Raw genomic sequence first — 18,300 nt, forward strand, 5'->3', positions numbered from 1 at the left:
CCTCTCTCTTTCCCTCTACGCGCGCGCATTTTTACGAAACTTTCGGCATTCTGAGCGCGATCATCGACACGCAAAATTCGGATCGAAAGCGAGGAGTTCGTCCAGTATCAACATTTTGTACATCCCGCATTTCGTCCCGTTGTTTTAATATCCCTTTGACGCAATGGCGGCAGGCCGTGTCCGCCGGGGTTTTTGCGCTGAAAATATTAAAACGGGCGAAGAGGGGTGGAGAAAAACACACAGTGGCACACACATACACGCACACAACATACGCGCGTGCGCGCGTACACACAGCGTATTTGCACGCATACACAAAAAGGTGGCAAGCAAGAAGAGCGGAACCGTACATCAATGGTCGCACAAAGCGCGCTTGGATTCCTCGCGATTAAAATGTAGTGTAAACGGCTTTTACTGCCGCCACCCCATCGTGTCCTCTACTCATTTTTTTTTCCATTTCCAGTAAAACTGGTCATTGCACTCTTTCGCGAATTAGCGTGATGCCAGACTTCGCCAGAAACCACGTATCGCGCGCATCGTTCTCCAAACGGGGTAAATTGCAATTCACTGATATCGGCAAAATTGGCTGTTGAAGTTATGTCCATTTCGAAAAAAAAAACAAAAACATTGAAGATATATAGATTGTGTGTACATAAATATAGGTATGTATATGTACACATACACGTGCTTAAAAATATAAGAAAAATAAAAAAATCAATAATATGATGCGAAAAGATACAAATAAAATTATCATCAATAACAATAATTCAATGAGATTTTCTCATAGCCTTGGCATCCGCGCGTAGCGTTTCGTCCAATTTAAAGTTTCCCTTGGTCATCAAGCTCCCGTTGTTTCCGGGATGATCGAAAGAAATAAGTGGATAGAGACTCTAACGAGTCGGGACAACGCGATCTCGTGCTGAAAGGAAAGTTAAAGGCGCGCGAAAAAAAAAGGAAAAGAAAAAAACTTAAAGTATCGACTCTCGGAGTCAGGGGGGGAGGGTGCCCGAGTGCACTATCGTCGTTGTCGTCGCCGGCTATCTTCGAGTCGAGTTAATGCGCCGGGGACTGGCCACACGCAGTCGTGCATACGAACGACGAGGCGCGTCGTACGACATGCAAATACCGTCGTATAATTGCTGATGTCACGCAATCGACTCGACAGCGCCGCGACGACGGCGATGGCGACGGCGACGAGGATGGCGACAACGACGACGACGACGACGACGACGACGACGACGACGATGACGACGACGACGATGACGATGACGACGATGATGATGATGACGACGACGACAATGACAACGGCGCTTTGACACGAAGCCGTATCCGTTCCCTAGCAAAAAACTGTATATCGGGAAACGTTCGTTAACGATAAAAAAAAGAAATCTCGCGAACGGTATGGCGAGCATGTCGCACGAAATCGACGAGACGGAATTAATAAGAATAAACGACTCGCTATTCCGATAGATTGATGATATTGAACGCTCATTGTTCGCGAGTTTAATCTTTCCAGGGGTCACTGCAGGTAACTTATTAAACGTTTAACGATAAAGCTAAATATTTACTACTATTGAGATACAACACGGTTTTTTGATAATTAACGTAAAAGAGTTTTAAATAAGATAAATGAATCTTCTCTCTCTTTCTCTCTCTCTCTCTCCCTCTTTCTCTAAATAATTACATATGGTTTCGCATAATTAAAAAATAAAAATAAAAATTTTTTTCACACTTAAGTATCTGTATCTTATATATTACAAACGCCCAAGCAGTTTTAATTCAGATTATCTATTCTCATTCTCGGCATTAGAAAAAATAAAATTTTTGATAAAATAAACGCATATGTATACATATTTTTATCAATACAAGTCATTTATATATGACAAGCTAAATCATTTATTTTGCAAAGTCCATACGACGGCAAATCTCTGTATAGCAGTGCTATTCACTCCAACATCCAAATTTCCAAGTGGAAACGCTCGAGCAATAGGGAGGACAGGGAGTACAGCCAGCAATAAGCGCGACGATGTCGTAAACGACATTAATCCGCGCCACCCCAGAGAAGTGCATTTATAAGCTACCCCCGGTTTCACGCCGCACTGAGGATAATTTACACTCATGTGGTGCACCGACCGCATAATTTAAAACGTTGATTTACGCGCACTTTATTAGTTCGACGATTACGTTTCAGCAGTTTTTTCCTCTTTTTTTTTCTTCAATATTACGAAATATTAATATTATGCAATATAGCACGTATTTTCGCTATTTTGTAACAATAAAATGTATTTGAACGTACATGATTGCAGCAATATATAACGAATGGCTGATTATATTAACTCTGGAATGAGAATAAAAATGTAGTTTGAATTCCAAATAATATGAACACGATGAACATTATTTTTTATTTAAAAACATGAAGCAACTGTAATAATAATTCTAAACGTTATAATAATACATGTATATTATAAAATCTTGACAATAAACTCAAAAACATTAATATAAACACGAATTAATATTCTTGATATATTCTTCAGAATCGTCATATAATTCATTTAAACAAGTAGCGATACTTAAGATCGTTGCAAAATCGTTGCATCTTTACATTTTTTTCAATTTTTTTACAAGAAAAAGAAGAGTTTAAAGTGTCCAAGATTAATCGAGTTTGTCCATCGCCATACAATTTGATGAATGTTAAAGACTCGGCCAGTCGCAGGAAGAAGAGCCGGGCGATGCGAGGCGCGCGACGGTGGTGAAGTGTCGCCGCGATGTGGGCGAGGAGGGACGGGGAATGTTGGTGCCGTTGCACTTGCGTCGTTGCAATCGCATTACATCGTCGCGACCGCGATGCATACGAAGTAATCTCGTCGCGGTGGGCCCAGACAAGCTGTCGCCGCGGCGCATTCTTGCGGGTGACTTTAGACGAACAGAGACGGAGATACGCCACCACGCTCGTGCGCGCGCGTAAATGGGAATGAGAAAACCAGGATAAAACGGTTAGACAAAGACAGTTGGAAATGCGCAATCGGGAAATATCAAGAGATATGAAATCGAGAGAGAGAGAGAGAGAGAGAGAGAGAGAGAGAGGCGGAGAGATGGCAGTCGATAACATACAGAGGAGCTTGATGCCTCTATCGTAAATTGTAGCGGTGTGAAAAGCACGAGGGAACATCCTTTCCACTTTCGCAGTCTTCGTGCTTCTTTTGCCGCTTTTGCAGTGTGCATAAACGATTTATTGCATCTATTTCGAGCATATCGCTTAACTTATTTTTTTTTTCACTTCGTATATTTATGATTGCGATATACTTTTTACACGCAAATTCCTCCGGAGTTTCATCTTCAAGACTATACCTTTATACACCTTTATTTACATACATCGCTTTGCACCTGCAACGCACAATTTTCTCGGCATTTTGTACTGGTATTGCAATAATGTATAAACATGAATGTATAAAAGAAAAAACACACGCCGCCCGCATTCTCGCTAATTCACTAATAGTAACGTCGCCGCGCTACTGCTTTGAAATTCCTATAGCCTCCGTATACCTCGTCTATCTAATTCCTGAATCCTCTTTGTCCCCCCGTCCGGCTGGAGTTAATTATTCATGTGCTCCATTTTGCCACGTTTTACTTTCATGACCGCTAATAACTCGGGATCTGCGTCTAATCGAATTTATGCAAATGACAATTAGATGTATACGTTTGCCCGCGCATGCTATCCTTGTGTACACATTTCGTACATATACAGCGGGATGGAACAATTTACCGGAATTACTCGGCCCTTGCCTTTGTTGTCTTGATAAATATGCAAAAATGTTTCGCACGGAAATCGGTTAAAAAGGGAACATAAGCAACAGTATTATGACTTCAAATTCTTAAATAATATACACGTATAACAAGGTATAATAAAGGAAATGTTAGGTGAAAAATTTTCTTGTTTGCTGTGATAATTTCTAAAAAATTCAGCTTGTCACCGACAAAAAACATTCGAGAGATCAGGTTACTACAATTATTTGGAAAATGCACAAAATTACGAACGAAAAGCGCGCAGTTTCATTATCCAGCTGTCAGTGTACTTATATTAACATTAACGAATTTTAATTAAAACGCGTCGTTACATAGCAGGAAGCATATGTTCGAATAATTAGCGCTCTGTATATCTTGGACATTTTGGACTGCAGTTATGGTGTTCGCGTTTCGTGATATATTCTGACTTGTATTTATATACACATTTACAATCTCAGTAATTTTCAAATTGAACAAAAATACATCCAGTAGAGGAAAATTTAAAGCTACAAAAGAGGAATAGAGATATAAAAAAAGAATGGATTGCAACTGTCAACTGATTGTCATGTAACATAAAATAGAAATGAATTGAATAATTAAAAAAATTAAAATATAACGAAAGATATATAAAGAAAGAATATAACGAAAGATACGGGCGCATTTTGTTCTATAATAAAATCTCTTCAACACGTTTCATTAAAAAGTGCAATATAATTAACTGGATAAAGAATAAAATATTTCAACAATGGAATACATGGAAAATTATAAGATTTGTGTAACTTTTTTTTTTTAGATGACGTGGCTTCTAGTAAATAGATACGAGGTAGCTTTTAAAACTTAATAATTATTTCGAGCCAGAATTTTGTTTGCCTTAACTTGATGCACGGCGAAACGCGAAGGTTAAACGAGCATTAACGTAGATGCATAAATCGTAGATGCACCATGACATAATTCACATTGCAGACGACATTACTCACCGGCAAGAACCCCGGCCATGTAAACCGCGGCGATCCTCAGGCTTCCGTGAACCATTTCCAAGGGAAGTCCCACGACCACCTGTACCCCCAGGTTAAACAGCAGGTGAAGCCACCTGAAAAAAAATGTAACCGCGCGGTAAATTACCAAGGCATGTCAATTGTTCTGCTGGAGCACGAGATGCTCCGGGAATTTAATTCAATTACGGCATAATTTGCATGCGTATAAGCAAGCTTTATGGCAACGTCTATGGCGTACTCCATTATTGTGGAGGCTCAATTGCAGCAACTGTGTATGACGCTACAGTCAATGCAATTAAATATCTTTTTCCAAATATAAATGCAACAATTATCATAGAGTCGTTAAAAATAAAAATCACCTATTTAATAATTATAATTATTGTAAAATTATTAAAAAAAAAAACGATAATCATATCGACGCGAAGTATTGCGGTCATTGACATCGATATTGCAATCGCTGTATTATAAAATAATTAGGTACAGGAAACTCTCTCTTTCACCATCGCACAGTTTAACCGCGAAATCCAAGTTAACACGTCGCGTCGTCGGTATAACAACTTCAACCGTCGAAGATCTTGGAAGTTCGCGATGTAGATCCGAGAAAGGAGAGGTTGTCGTTAATCGTGAATTATAACGCCGCGGGCAGTTGGTTATAGTTTTAATTAGGAACATCTCGTTAGCGAGGTTCCTCTCGTCGCGGCAGATAAGACTCGGCGACGGGGAAGTCCAGGGCGCCGGGGGGAAAAGTCGAAAATGCGATGAGAGTGCGATTCGCGGTAAGCTCCGCGCAGGCGGTTCGTGACTATCGGCGCGGCCAAGAGAATTACGGTAATTGTGCCTCTCTACTGCGGACGAGGCGGAGAAGGAGTGGATCGCGGCCAAACAATATTCTTATTCGCTCGCGGCGTCGTTTCGACAAGAGTGCCGCCGAGAAAGGTTACGGGGAGAAGGAGGGGGGGGGGAGAAGAGCGCCGCGGAGTGAAATAATTGCGAGATACCAGCCACGGTCGGAGGAAAGTTTTATCAGCGACTTCTGGGCCGCAGAAGCACGAAAATCCGATACCCTGCCGTTATCGCGAAACTTCGGCCGACTAATTATTACATCTCGCGCGCGAGCGCGGACGCGATGTCAGACGGAGGTAACAATAAATCTCGCAGGAAACGCCGCTAGTTTCGCAGTTTCATATAAAATACCGCGAAATGCGAATAAAACGAAGGGAAGTAAACGTTTACGCCACGAGGTATATCTCGGCGTCATTGGGTCGAGATTAGTACCGAAGCCGGTGGGATTTCGGGGGAATTCGGCAGCCCGGCTGGAACGAAACCAACGCGAACGATAAGAGGGAGGATATATGATACGATCGAGACGTTGAGCTTTGGCCGACCAGCCGTGGCTATCGGCGAAAGAAAACTCCGCGAAGAAAGGGACTGTAGAGCAATTATGAATATTATCTCGAAGTAAGAGGAGAAACTTTCTAAGCTCGGAGAATGATCGTTCTTCTTATCTATCGTGTCGCATGCTCGAGAGCGTGGAAAATCTCGGAGAGCGATTCCACAGTTGACACAGTCGCGAGATCTAGGCTGTCGTGAGAACGAGCGTGACAAATGCTGCATTATTATCTTTTATTATATAGTACAAATAATTCTACTGTAATATAACAGCTTGATTATATCATAATAAAGAACCCGATTCTTATCTAAAGGAGCATATTATATTTTTATAATTTTTCTTGAGAAAGATTTCATTCCCTTATAAGAATTATTTAATCTCTTTTTAGAGTCCTATATATAAAGAGAATGAATTGTATTTCTTCTACTTCTAAATTTACTCATTAAATGTCATTTTAGCTTTTTAAATGTTTAATTTACAAAAGATTCCTATCTCACTGCTTTTGTCTTATCTTTGATTCTATCGAATTTTTTAATATGTCGCAGAACAAAAATGATACAAGAGACATTTACTAAAAAAAAAACATTGAACCATAAAGTAGTAGCACTTTATTCAATTCGTGATAGATCCTGATAGGTATCTCGCTTAATTTAAACATGTCTTCATAATGACGTGAATTTTTTGCGGCCATTGGATTTTTCCTTGTGGAGCAAGCTTCGATTTAAAAGAGAAAGAAACACGATTCCGTAGATGTCTCTTTGCACCAGGGCACGATCGGGCCGCAATTAGCCTGCGTATACCGTAGTCCCGTAGCCGCGACGTGCGCCTAGGAAGCGACCAATTTGCATCGACTACGAGTCTAATAGTCGTCGTGCGCCCTGTCGCAATGCGGTCAAACGGAAAGAATGCGATCGTTGAAACGCTCGAGCGTCGCTCGCAAGCGCGTCGCCGATCACCGTCGGACCTCATCGGACAGAAATGGATGCCACGATCTTGGGGGTCCCTGCGGTCGTCGCCATTATACCAAGGAACGAAGTCGATCTATGGGGCGAGGGGGGAAAGAGAAGGGGAGAGGGAGGAGGGAAGCGAGGCGCAATCGTGATTAGGTCAGAATTAAATCAACGCTCGGAATTCCAACGGGTTTCTTGCCGCCTCGTTGCCGCGCGAATGCAAATGGCAATGCCACGATCGCGGGGGCGGAAAACCGGAGGTCGCCGCCGCGTCGGGACAGACGTGATGTATAGGCGTCGATACGTTTTCAGAATGCAATCATCGGAATGGAACGCGCGTAAGGAGGCGTCGCGTCGCGCCCGAACGTGGGAGGGCGGGTTCATAAATTTTCGGCTTTACCCTCGATGCTACTCCGCCGATGGAACTTCGACTGGACTTTTGCACTGCACGACTTTTTCAATTTTCCATTCGTAAGTTCTCTCTAAATATTTATTTTCACTTTACATGCCCGATGTGAAAAATATTCGAAACTTCTGATAATTTAATTGTTATCAATTCGTTAAAATGTTATCAATTCGAGACAGAATTTATAATTAATTGGTATGTTTTTGTTAAAATTCATTGCTATTGTAAGAAAAGATAGGAATTTGTCATATCAACGCTATGTGACCAATAATTTTATACAATTGCCAATAATTTTAGAAAATTAATGATTTAAATCAGTAATATGCTTCTACTTAAATATTATTTGTGTATTTAATAAATATTGCGGAGCTTTATCAATACATATGTATAAATAAGAGGGATGGCATACCAACCGCATAAATTAACGCTTCAACGTAATCAATATGCATACCCCGGCGACATGTTCGATAAAACAGCGTCTGCCATTGAACAATGGCCCGTACCTCTCGCAATCAGCAAAATCTGCTTCCAAGACATTCGAGTCACGATAAGGTTCTCAGACCGCACCAATTTCGGTTAATTGGATACCAATTAAATGAATCTCGGGCATGAACGGCGGACGAATTACGATGGATTTCTCGGTTTTCGCGCGAGTATGATTCCCCTATCCGCCCCAGCTTTTTCCTTAGCCATCTGTTTTGGTCCACGACGGGAGGAGGCGGTGTCGTTTGAGGACCGAATTTCCATTCGACGAATACGAATGACGGTAACCGGCCTCCTACGACGGGAATCTATTCGTTTTATCGTTTTCGTCGTGTCGTCCGGGTAAAGAGAAGGACCGACGGGCTTCCAATTTCGACGATTGCGCACTTACGATGAATCACAATGCGATCGATAGCTATTCATAGATTGCCTATCCCAAAAATAATGAATAGTATTCTAAGGATGCACTGCGATCGGTTTAAATATCTAAAGTACTTTTCATTTAATTCTAAATGTACTTTGCTCGAATTAGAAGAACTTTTAAGATTGCTTAAGAAATGCTTGTAAAGTCGAAGACGTCTATCACAGAATTTTAGATTAAAATTTATTTTTTATTTGTATAGGACTACGTGGTACTTTGACAAATTTTATACAATTTTTACTATTTTTTTAAATATATACTACAACAAATTTAGTAACATAGTAAAATTTATTGTAGTATACAGTAAAATTTGTCGAAATACTATGCTGTCCTACGATTGACAAAATTTTCGGGTAAATTTTAAAAGGAAATTCCGTGATAGACGTCCAAGTTCCCATTAAGCATACTTTGAAATTTTCAGTAAGAAAAGTATCGACTTCATATTCACAGAGATCAAAGAAAAAAAAAGAATTAAATCATTCTGAAAGAAATTAAAATTTAAGATAACGACGGAGCACTTTAGGCAACAAAACAACAAAATAACGTCTCAACGTATCTAACAGCCACGTTTAATTCGACTATTCGTGATAACTCGCGGGGAACCGGGGTTATGTGAGCGGATCAGAAGTATTATCGAACACAGTCGGTGTTGGTAACTTCGTATGAAGCGAGAACGAGGGGATAAAGTTTCCCAAGCAAGTTGACTCTAATGTTCCACGGGCACAAGTGGTTTCGTCAGCGCCTCTAACTACTTGCTAGTAGTTAATTACGCGCCGAAAACTTCTTACTTACGAAAGCGTGGACGAGCCAGTCGACAGTGATGTCTCAGCAGTCGGTGAGTTTGTCTCGGGGAAATCTCCACTTTAATTCTATCGACAGATTCTTTGACCAACTCGGCGTCAATCTCTCCGTAACTTGTCGTGGCGCTGACAGTTCTCGAGTTATATAAGTGATCAAATGTAAAAGGGAGTTTGGCAGATTGAATCTCCGACGTGAGATTAATAAGTACCTTATCATCGTTTTTTTTTTCTATTTGAGTAAACTTTATTCTTTTTTAGGGATTCAAATTATCGAGATGTCATTATCGAAATTTTCGTTGGAGGGTACATATATGTATATTATCGATTCATTTCTGTAGTAACTAATTGCGATATGATCGCAATGATCGCTTTTGGGAGAGAAGACTGAATGTAATCGCGTGTGCAATTTGTTTGGCAACCTTCCACGAGAATTTTCATTCTCGCGGAGGACGGGCTGGCGAAAGTTTCGGTCCACGTGGCGCGCGTCGCGAGGGGTGAGGAATATCGCCCGCTCTCGGCGATATTAAGGAGCACACAGCCTCCGGCGCATTTATGCGACATTAAAAGGACTCGCGGCATAATGGTGTGTCACCGCGCTCGTCGCGCATGCATAATGCCACATCGGCAGCGCGCGAGTGACGAGGGCTTATAAAAGCGATGGGATGGTGGACATCGTTATTTAAATTGAGTTACGAGTCGAGAGATTCGGCCGTATTTTTTTTTTCCTTCTTCACGGTGAGGAACTTTGGCATGATTTACGAAGCCCGAAAGATGCCACGTTCTCGGCGAGCGTTCTCACGAAGAAGACGGCGCATTATTTTCCATCTGCGTGTTGCATCGCTATAGTAGCAGTATGTAGATTTTGTTGTAAAGCATTTAGTACATTGATTAAAGTAGACATTATTCAATTTTTTCTTCATGGATGCCAATAGAGAAGATAAAGAGAGAGAGAAAGAGACAGAGGTTTTAGTTACATTTTAAATTAACTAAATTTAATACATAAATAAATAAATGTAAGACCAATACATGTTATTTAAATTACTTATATATATCTTTAATTTGGCTCTTCCTTTATATAATTACCAAAGTTCGATGACTTTACATCAATATAATTATAATACCGATATACTATGTACATGCATTGATATCCGTTTTACGAAAGCTTAACATGCTATTTACCGAAGGAAAATAAAAATCCTTCATTGCCGGATTCTTGCGATCCGCGTTTTTTCGGACATAGACGAGCGTGTCCGGTGACAATTCGGGAGCAACAAAGCGTCCTCGTGAATTCAAGCTTGATTCGCACGAATCGATATACCACGGACGACGAAATACGGAAGCGTGTCCTGTCTCGAGCGACACGATCTTTTCGGTGCGGCTCGTATTCTGCGGACTCGGCGATACCATTGTGTCTGCTCCGACAACGCTGCCACGCGCGTTGACTTCCCGCAATTACGGCGATTGTCTCGATTTTTCCGCGCTTCCGGCTTTCTCACGGGCACCGCCGCGCGAACGCGGTGGAAGGGGGAGAGCGAAGGAGACGGAGAAATAGGACGGAGACGGCGACTCCGGAGAGCACGGCGGCAAAGACAGTTTTCACATTAATAACGGAGGAAGCTCGATAACATCTGGCGGAGGTAACGGGCGTTACGCGGAGACGGAAAAAGGCGCTCGATAGCGCGGGCCATCTTGTTTTTATAATTAATCGCCTGTCGCCCGGCTGAAGCGTCAGGCTTTTTACTCGTCGATTATGGATCGCGCTTTTGGTCTCTCCTGGCAGCTCGTGTGTCACCGCTGATGCATTATACCGCTTATCATAACCCCGATTTATACCAATTAGTGTAACCGACCTGTACTGCTCGCGCGTACGTGGCCGATTCGAGAGATCACTGACGTGTGTCGATAACGCAAGCGTAAATTTAAAAAAATTGCTTGCTTTATTATCCTTATTCCTTGCCGCGATATACGGCTTACACAAGACGCAGTTTTAAAACGTATCTACCTAATAGACGCGCGTGGAGTATCTTCCCCGGAGATCCGTCCCTCGAACGAATTCATCAGCTTCTACGAAATTTATCTTCGACTTATACCCGCGCGCGTTATCACGTATAATCTTACCACGCTCTTGAGCTCTTTCGAGATCACGTAGAAATACTCGGAGAAATGACTTTTGATGGACGCGCACGGGGCGTTGCTCGCATTAATAATCCAACAGCCGCGAGAGTGCGAATCGACGAAAGAAGTAAACCGGTAAAAAGGAAGACAAAGATGCAGCGAATCGCGGATAGAAGTTTAAGGAAAGAAAAGAAGAAGGGGAGAAGGAGAAACGAACGAGATATTACAGTCCGCGACTCAAGTCCCGTTGGAACAATATATAACTGCAACAGCTAGTAAAATGATGTAACGGTGCAATACTATAGCAGGTATTAAGTACCACTAAGCAGCCTCACAAAGGACTGTTAGGATAGACAAATTACATATAAGTAATAAAAAGATGAATAATAAACAGCAAGATTAGTACCATCAAGTGAGGAAAAAGAGGAAGGTTAAAAGAAACGTTATAACAGTACCGATCTACAAATTTACAGAAAAGCAACACGGGGAAAGATAAAGCAAGGATAAGTGCGACGTGCAGAATGCAAAGAGAGATAAAAGATAAAAGGAACGGTGGTTAAACAAGGAGTGCCTAATATCAGAAGTGAAATGAGGGAGAGTAAAAAAGAATAGTAGAAAAGAAGGAAGAGGATGAAAGAAGAAGGTAGAGCGAACGCACGCTTTCAATAGCAAGGAAAACAACGGTGAGGTCACTCTTATCGCCGTTTCCATACGCACGTACGGAAAACGGACGTCTTATCTGGCGTTTCCATGAATAATTTAGAGATCTTCACGCGCTGAAAACTTCTATTCTGTCGACGATAGAGAGAGAAAGAGACAGAATACGGAGTCGTCCGTACGATCTCTCTCTCTCTCGATCTTCTTTCTTCTCATGGCAAAAGGGAGAGGATATAGAAACGTTGATGCGTCCAGAGGAATATGTCAGGGACAGGAGAAGAGAAGCCAAGAGAAGAGCAAAAAAAGTCGTTCGAGAGAACAGAGAGGAGAGGAAGACACAAAAACAATTGGAGGGAACGAGAGGAAAGAAAACGAAAGCAAAAGACACGGTGGAAAAATAGCTGCGAGCGAAGAAAGCCGCCACCTTCTCCCTGCGCTCCCTGCTTTTCTACGCGGCGTGGGCGACTAACGCGTGTCAGAACGCTTATACAATTTTGTTTCCCGTGTGGCACCATTCGAATTGAATTGATGTGACGATTCAAGCAAAAGGATGCGACAACACGATACGCAGTCATAAGGATCGCAATTACTATAATTAGTTATAATTAGTGACTTAATGCATAACATAAATAAATGCAGATTGATCGCGGATACGCAAGGTTGCATCTTTTTCGTCCCGACAGGTCTTCACGCGCACGCGAGTATCTTACATTCTGTAGTTTTTCTTCTGTTGTCATAGATACATTTTCAAAGAAGAAGAAAAGAAAATAGATGTATCAATAATCATTTTATATATTAAATTTTCTTCAAAAATATTTCTAAAATATTGAGATATTTGTTTTAAAGATTTTGTCGAGTCACCTTCCATATCGTGTCAACATGTCGCACGGTGGCAACTCGATATTTTACATGCAAAGAGATGTGTTTCTTATCGATAACAGGATACGTAAAAACTTCCAAATCTGTCTGATAATACACATTTCATTTTCTTCAGCTACTATTTTATTACATATTTATATTATTTTCCTTTACATTTTTCTTAGAGCTTTTCTTTCTCCCCAGATATTTCGCTAAATTCAGAAATGATTGCGATCTGTGCGTTTTCTGTTGTTGATAAAACGTAAAAAGCATATTGCATATCTTTTCTGAACAGTAAAATTGTGCTGAGCTAAATTCGCAGAGCTCGCACGAAACGTATGCGGTAGGTTGATTCTGCAAGTCCAGCGAAAGAAGGAAGCGAAAAGCACGGCGGGGACGTGGTTTATCTTCATCCCTTTTTTGAGCTGCCGTAATCGTAATAATTCGCGCCGCGACGCTATTGTCGATTTAGGAGTTTCGGTCTCACAATCGCTTTTTTTCTGCCAATATTACAATCATCTCTCAATATTCTCTCGTATTACTGCGAATATGATATGACAATGTCGCGATGCAACATCACAAAAAACAAATGGTATTCGTTTAAATTTAGTTTTATTATTCATCGCCGGCGTAACAGCAATAACGCGTTTATAAAATAATGGAACCTGTGTTTGTATGGTTTAGATACTTTTATTCGAGATAATCGGGAGTCAAAATTGTTTGGTGAATGCAATTTTCGGAGGATACGAAAAATGCGTTCCTGATGGTCGTTTTCGCTCCAAAGTTTCATGACGCTTTTATCGACTCGCTCTCGGTTCTTTCTCTCTCCCTCCCTCTCTCTCTCTCTCTCTCTTTCGTATTTTTCTAGCCGCGAATTCGTCTGCGACATCCTCGATAACTTGAATGCACACTGACGCAGATTTGCTTTTGTATCCATTAGCGTGAAAAACGTTGGTTTGGGATGTTATATAAAGTTGCATCGGTATGTGATATAAAAGCAAACGTGTGCTCGAATTACATTGGCGTTTCTCTCTCTTTCTCTCTCTCTCTCTCTCTCTCTCTCTCTGTGGATGGTAGAGAAAATTAACGATGCACTTGCATATCACGAAGCAAAGAGAGAATCAAATTGCAGGTGTGTTCTGGCGGGGCACGAGGATAACGCGACATTGAGAGATCCGATCGAGAGATCCGATATTATCGAGACGTGACACCACAAATATATCCGTTTAAATGCGTGTATATTCGCGAGAGAGAGACACGCTTGCAATTACGCAAACAGCTGAATCGCGAGAATTGTGAGAATCATAGAAAAAAAAAGAGCGGGGAATATGCGCAAATACCGATCGTATGTTGATAGATAAAATCACGAGACTCACCCAGCATGTAGAAACATGTAGAAGGCGAACCTCCAGAGTTCGAGCCGCTTGTCCGGTCTGTAAATGAAGACACTGTCGATCGGCACCGGCCCGGAGGGATTTACCTCACCCATCGCCACTGTGTAGTACGTGAAGAAACCAAGCTGCAACAAAAAAGTAGGATACCAATGAAAATTGAGACAAATATGCGACGATAAATAAAGGTTTTTCGCAATAAACTCGCGATCATCAAATTTACTGGAGAGTTGATGCTGTTAAAGAAAAAACATTACTTAAAAAAGCGGAATATATATTACACTAATATACTTTTTTAAGATCTAAAATTATTACTTTTAATATTATAGAGAAATTTTCTAATTATATATACAGAACATGGAAATATCCAAATTCCAAAAAACGTATATCTAAATTATTTATTTGATATAATAAATACTACTGATATTCGTGAAACTCGGCAACTCGTTTTTTGTTTGTAGCTAATCTATTATTATGCTATTTTTAAGATAATACTCTTCGCCAACAATGCTATCTGAAGTCTAATATCGTGAAACGTTTTCTCGGGCAATTCGTTCGAGTGATCTTTTTTTCCACGCACAAAAGAATCGTAAATGACCTGGTAGCCGTAGCAAAAATACGTAGGAAAAATATCAAAGAGGGAAAGAAAGGGTGAACCAGTGTGTTAAAACAAGTAAGATTATTCGGACTATGCGGAGTGTTAGTTAGGGTACGTATAATGAATTAGTCACGCAACGTATAAAAGTGAGTGGTGCGTGTTTCGTATGGAAATGCGCGTCTCAACCTTGCGCTGTATTAATAAAAATGAATCATTTCTCCCTCGCGACATTTAGATACTGTATTTATTAACAGATAGTGTTTGGTCAATCTTGATAATGTTTAAACAAAAGTTACTAAAATTATCAATAGAAAATTAATTTCTGTGACATATTACTCGTTTCATTAATATTATCATTAAAAAAGAATTTTTATGCAGAGCGAGCAAAGTTTATTTCAAAGAGACGATAAATCGAGATAGAAATTTTCGTTGAACGTTGCAAGTCGCAAATTTCTATTTCCATTAAAATGAAATTTGATAATTTCATGGTAAATGTTTAATGGTAAATGTTTTTGCAACTGTTCCCTATACATTGGAACGTTTGAATAATATTTCAAACAATGTATTCACATTGGTTTATCAAATAATAAATACATATATAATACATATATAAATTAATAAATATACATAACACATACATGTATAAATAATAAACACAAACAATGTGTTAATGTTTACCGCGTGTCTGCTCAGTCATGCAACAAAAGTTACGTGATGGAACGCGACTAGAATTCATTTACCTTAATCACGCTAAGCATACCCTACCGCATGGCATTCGTCTCCTCCTCGGTGCCTGACCTCGAGGAGAATAAGGGATAACTAAGAAAACGGGCGAAATCGGGCGCGCAAGTGAAATGTATGCGCATAAATTGCGCAACTCTCCGCGCAATGTCATCGGTGTTGAAAGGGTTAATCAGCACGAGGCGGTAGTAACCAAAAGGTACATTGAACTCGTATAACGGCGACGATAAAGATGTCGACTCGCGAGCGGTTGTAAAAAAAAAAAAAAAAAAATGCCCGACGAAAAGACGAAAAGGGGAAATAAATGGAAAAAAATCGGCCACGCAGCACGCACGAATGCACCGCGTTGCATGCAGCGTGTTAATATCTTTGTCCTGATACGAGTCTCGCGCTTATAGTTTATACGACGTGACATTTCTCCGACGTGAATAAAAAATGCGCTGTGTAAATAAAAACTATTCTATTTTCGCGTAGAAATTCTTTGATCAACTCAAAGAGCTTTTTGTAAAAATTTAATCGAATGTTACCAAGACCACCAAGATTTATCAAAGTTGTAAGGTTATATTGTATATATGGATAAATTTTTAATTTCAATAAATTAAAATTGCGACAAAATAAAAATCACCTAAAATTGGAAATTATTCTGATCTCTTAATATATATTGATTAGAGACTTAAAGAATTATAGAATTGAAGAATCTGTAAAGAGAGAGAAATTATATGTTTCGCAAAAAAATCGCGATGCATTGTAGAAAAGACCCTATATCATTGAATACTAAGTGCTGATTAAACTCGTTTCGAGATTCCTTTCTTTTCACTGCTGTTCAAAGAAATAAATATACTATATCGACGCAACCAAAACGCAAGAAGTCTCACGTGTCACGCAGACATTACGGACACGTGTCGCGTCGTGCGAGGCGGGGCGGTTCTCTATCCCGTCGTCGTCGCCGGGGAACTTTCGGAATTAAATCGACGGCTTCGCGGTGCGAGCAGGCGAGCCGTAAATAAAAGCGAAAGACGCGCGTCCTGTGTGCTACGGATTCGTGACTCGCGTTTGTAACCGGTGGCAGGGTATACATGACGGTCGTTTACACGGCCGGATTTAATTTCGCGTTTAGCCTCGTGCAAAACTGCAGCGCGAGGCCGCCCGTGTCTGTATACGTTGCCCCGTTGACGAATCTATCTGAGATTTGGCTTCGAAAATGCGGGCGACATGTTTAAAAGGATCCCGAGAGAAAAGGAGAAAAAAAATTTACAACACCGTTTTCATGCGACTCGCGCTCGCTATCGCGGTGTTCGTTCGATTGAATGTTATACTTCGTGTCAAATGCAGATCTGCGTATTGAATTCTTCTCATTTCGAATTCTCATTCTTAAAAGGGAAATATTTTTTCTATTTTCGTATTTCTTTTTATATAAATTGTGAGTGTCGTGATATTATAAACCTAACGAGAATTTCGATAAGGTATTAATTATTAAGCTAATAAAATAATTGTATGAGCACTGTGCCTTTGCTATTAATTATACCACATTGTCATTATTTTAACGAAGTAATTGTAGAAACGTATAATCGACGCATCTGACATTCGATGAATCTCATCCATAATATTAATCCTACTGTGTGCAATGCAATGTATTATCTATGCGAAGGCTCATATTCAAAACACATTTATGCGGAATTTCGATTAATTTATTATATTAATTATTACATATCTCACAGGTTAATACTAATCTCTAAGCGTTAAATATTAATTATGATAATCGTATTTGGGACAGCCTCGACCGAAACCGGCCGACGATTTTCCGCGCAAAGAAACTCTCTTCCATCGTCTGTAAAAGAACTCCGTAAAGGGATATTGCGCATATATACGGAGACGCGTCCCGCCATTGCATTATACAAACTATCCAGCTATTTCGTAAATGACGGCTGCGATATTGCGCGGAAATATTAGAAGAACCGAGAGCTCTGATACGGCAAATGCTTGTTTTCGTTTAACAGGGAGAAGCTTGAAAGTGATCTATTCCGCGTAAAAACTTTATGTTCATTCATCTGATGTAGCGCGCGGATGTACGAATTGCGATTCCGCGATTGTCCTGCAAAATACACACACGCACTTGAGAAATAATTATTCTAACACGGTATCGCGAGAATGATATATTATAGCTCAAATATTTCATTTTTGTTTGAAATATTATCGCAATTAAAATAATAAACGCGTAATCTGGCACTTAGGTTCCTCATGATCCTAATATTTGAATGCTTTCACGCGCGTACGATCTACATGTTGATCCAGCGAGTCGATAATCTCCTTTCTCACGGAATCACGCGGAAGAGAAACTTCCTCCATATACGCAGAATTCTTTCGGCGTCCGTCCCGAACGTTTATTACGTCATAATGATCCTGATCGTCTAGTGAGTGAATGTAATGTTGCGGGGCAGGGTCGCAGAACGGGCGATATAAATCAGCCGACGTAATATTACGGTCGAGACGTGGCGCGACGGCCGCTTATACGCTGTATTGTTTCGGCAAAACCGGGGAAACATAATGGCGGAACCCTAAGCATAATACAGGCCCGCGTCGCGCCGTTCCAACGGGGAAGCAAGGAGCCCGAGAGCGGGCAACAAATTGGTTTTAAGGCCGAGGAGCCGCGACGCTTTCCGCCATTGTGGTCGGGGTATTAATTAGCCGGCACGGGAATTTGTTCGCGCGTCTTTT

At 40.7% G+C, this 18,300-nt stretch overlaps 1 protein-coding gene across 1 annotated transcript in view; it reads right to left on the minus strand.

Annotated features, from left to right (window-relative positions):
* The window catches only part of LOC105452206 (protein rhomboid), a 374,736-nt gene that overhangs the window by 20,032 nt on the left and 336,404 nt on the right, over positions 1–18,300 (minus strand). Inside the window, exons 7-8 of the mRNA XM_011693112.1 lie at positions 14,232–14,374; positions 4,758–4,870 (exon numbers count right to left, since the gene is read on the minus strand). Coding sequence (XP_011691414.1) covers positions 4,758–4,870; positions 14,232–14,374 — 256 coding nt within the window. The remainder of the gene's footprint in view (positions 1–4,757; positions 4,871–14,231; positions 14,375–18,300) is intronic.

The sequence above is a fragment of the Wasmannia auropunctata genome, unplaced genomic scaffold (assembly GCF_000956235.1).
Source record: "Wasmannia auropunctata unplaced genomic scaffold, wasmannia.A_1.0 LD336036.1, whole genome shotgun sequence".
Lineage (NCBI taxonomy): Eukaryota > Metazoa > Arthropoda > Insecta > Hymenoptera > Formicidae > Wasmannia > Wasmannia auropunctata.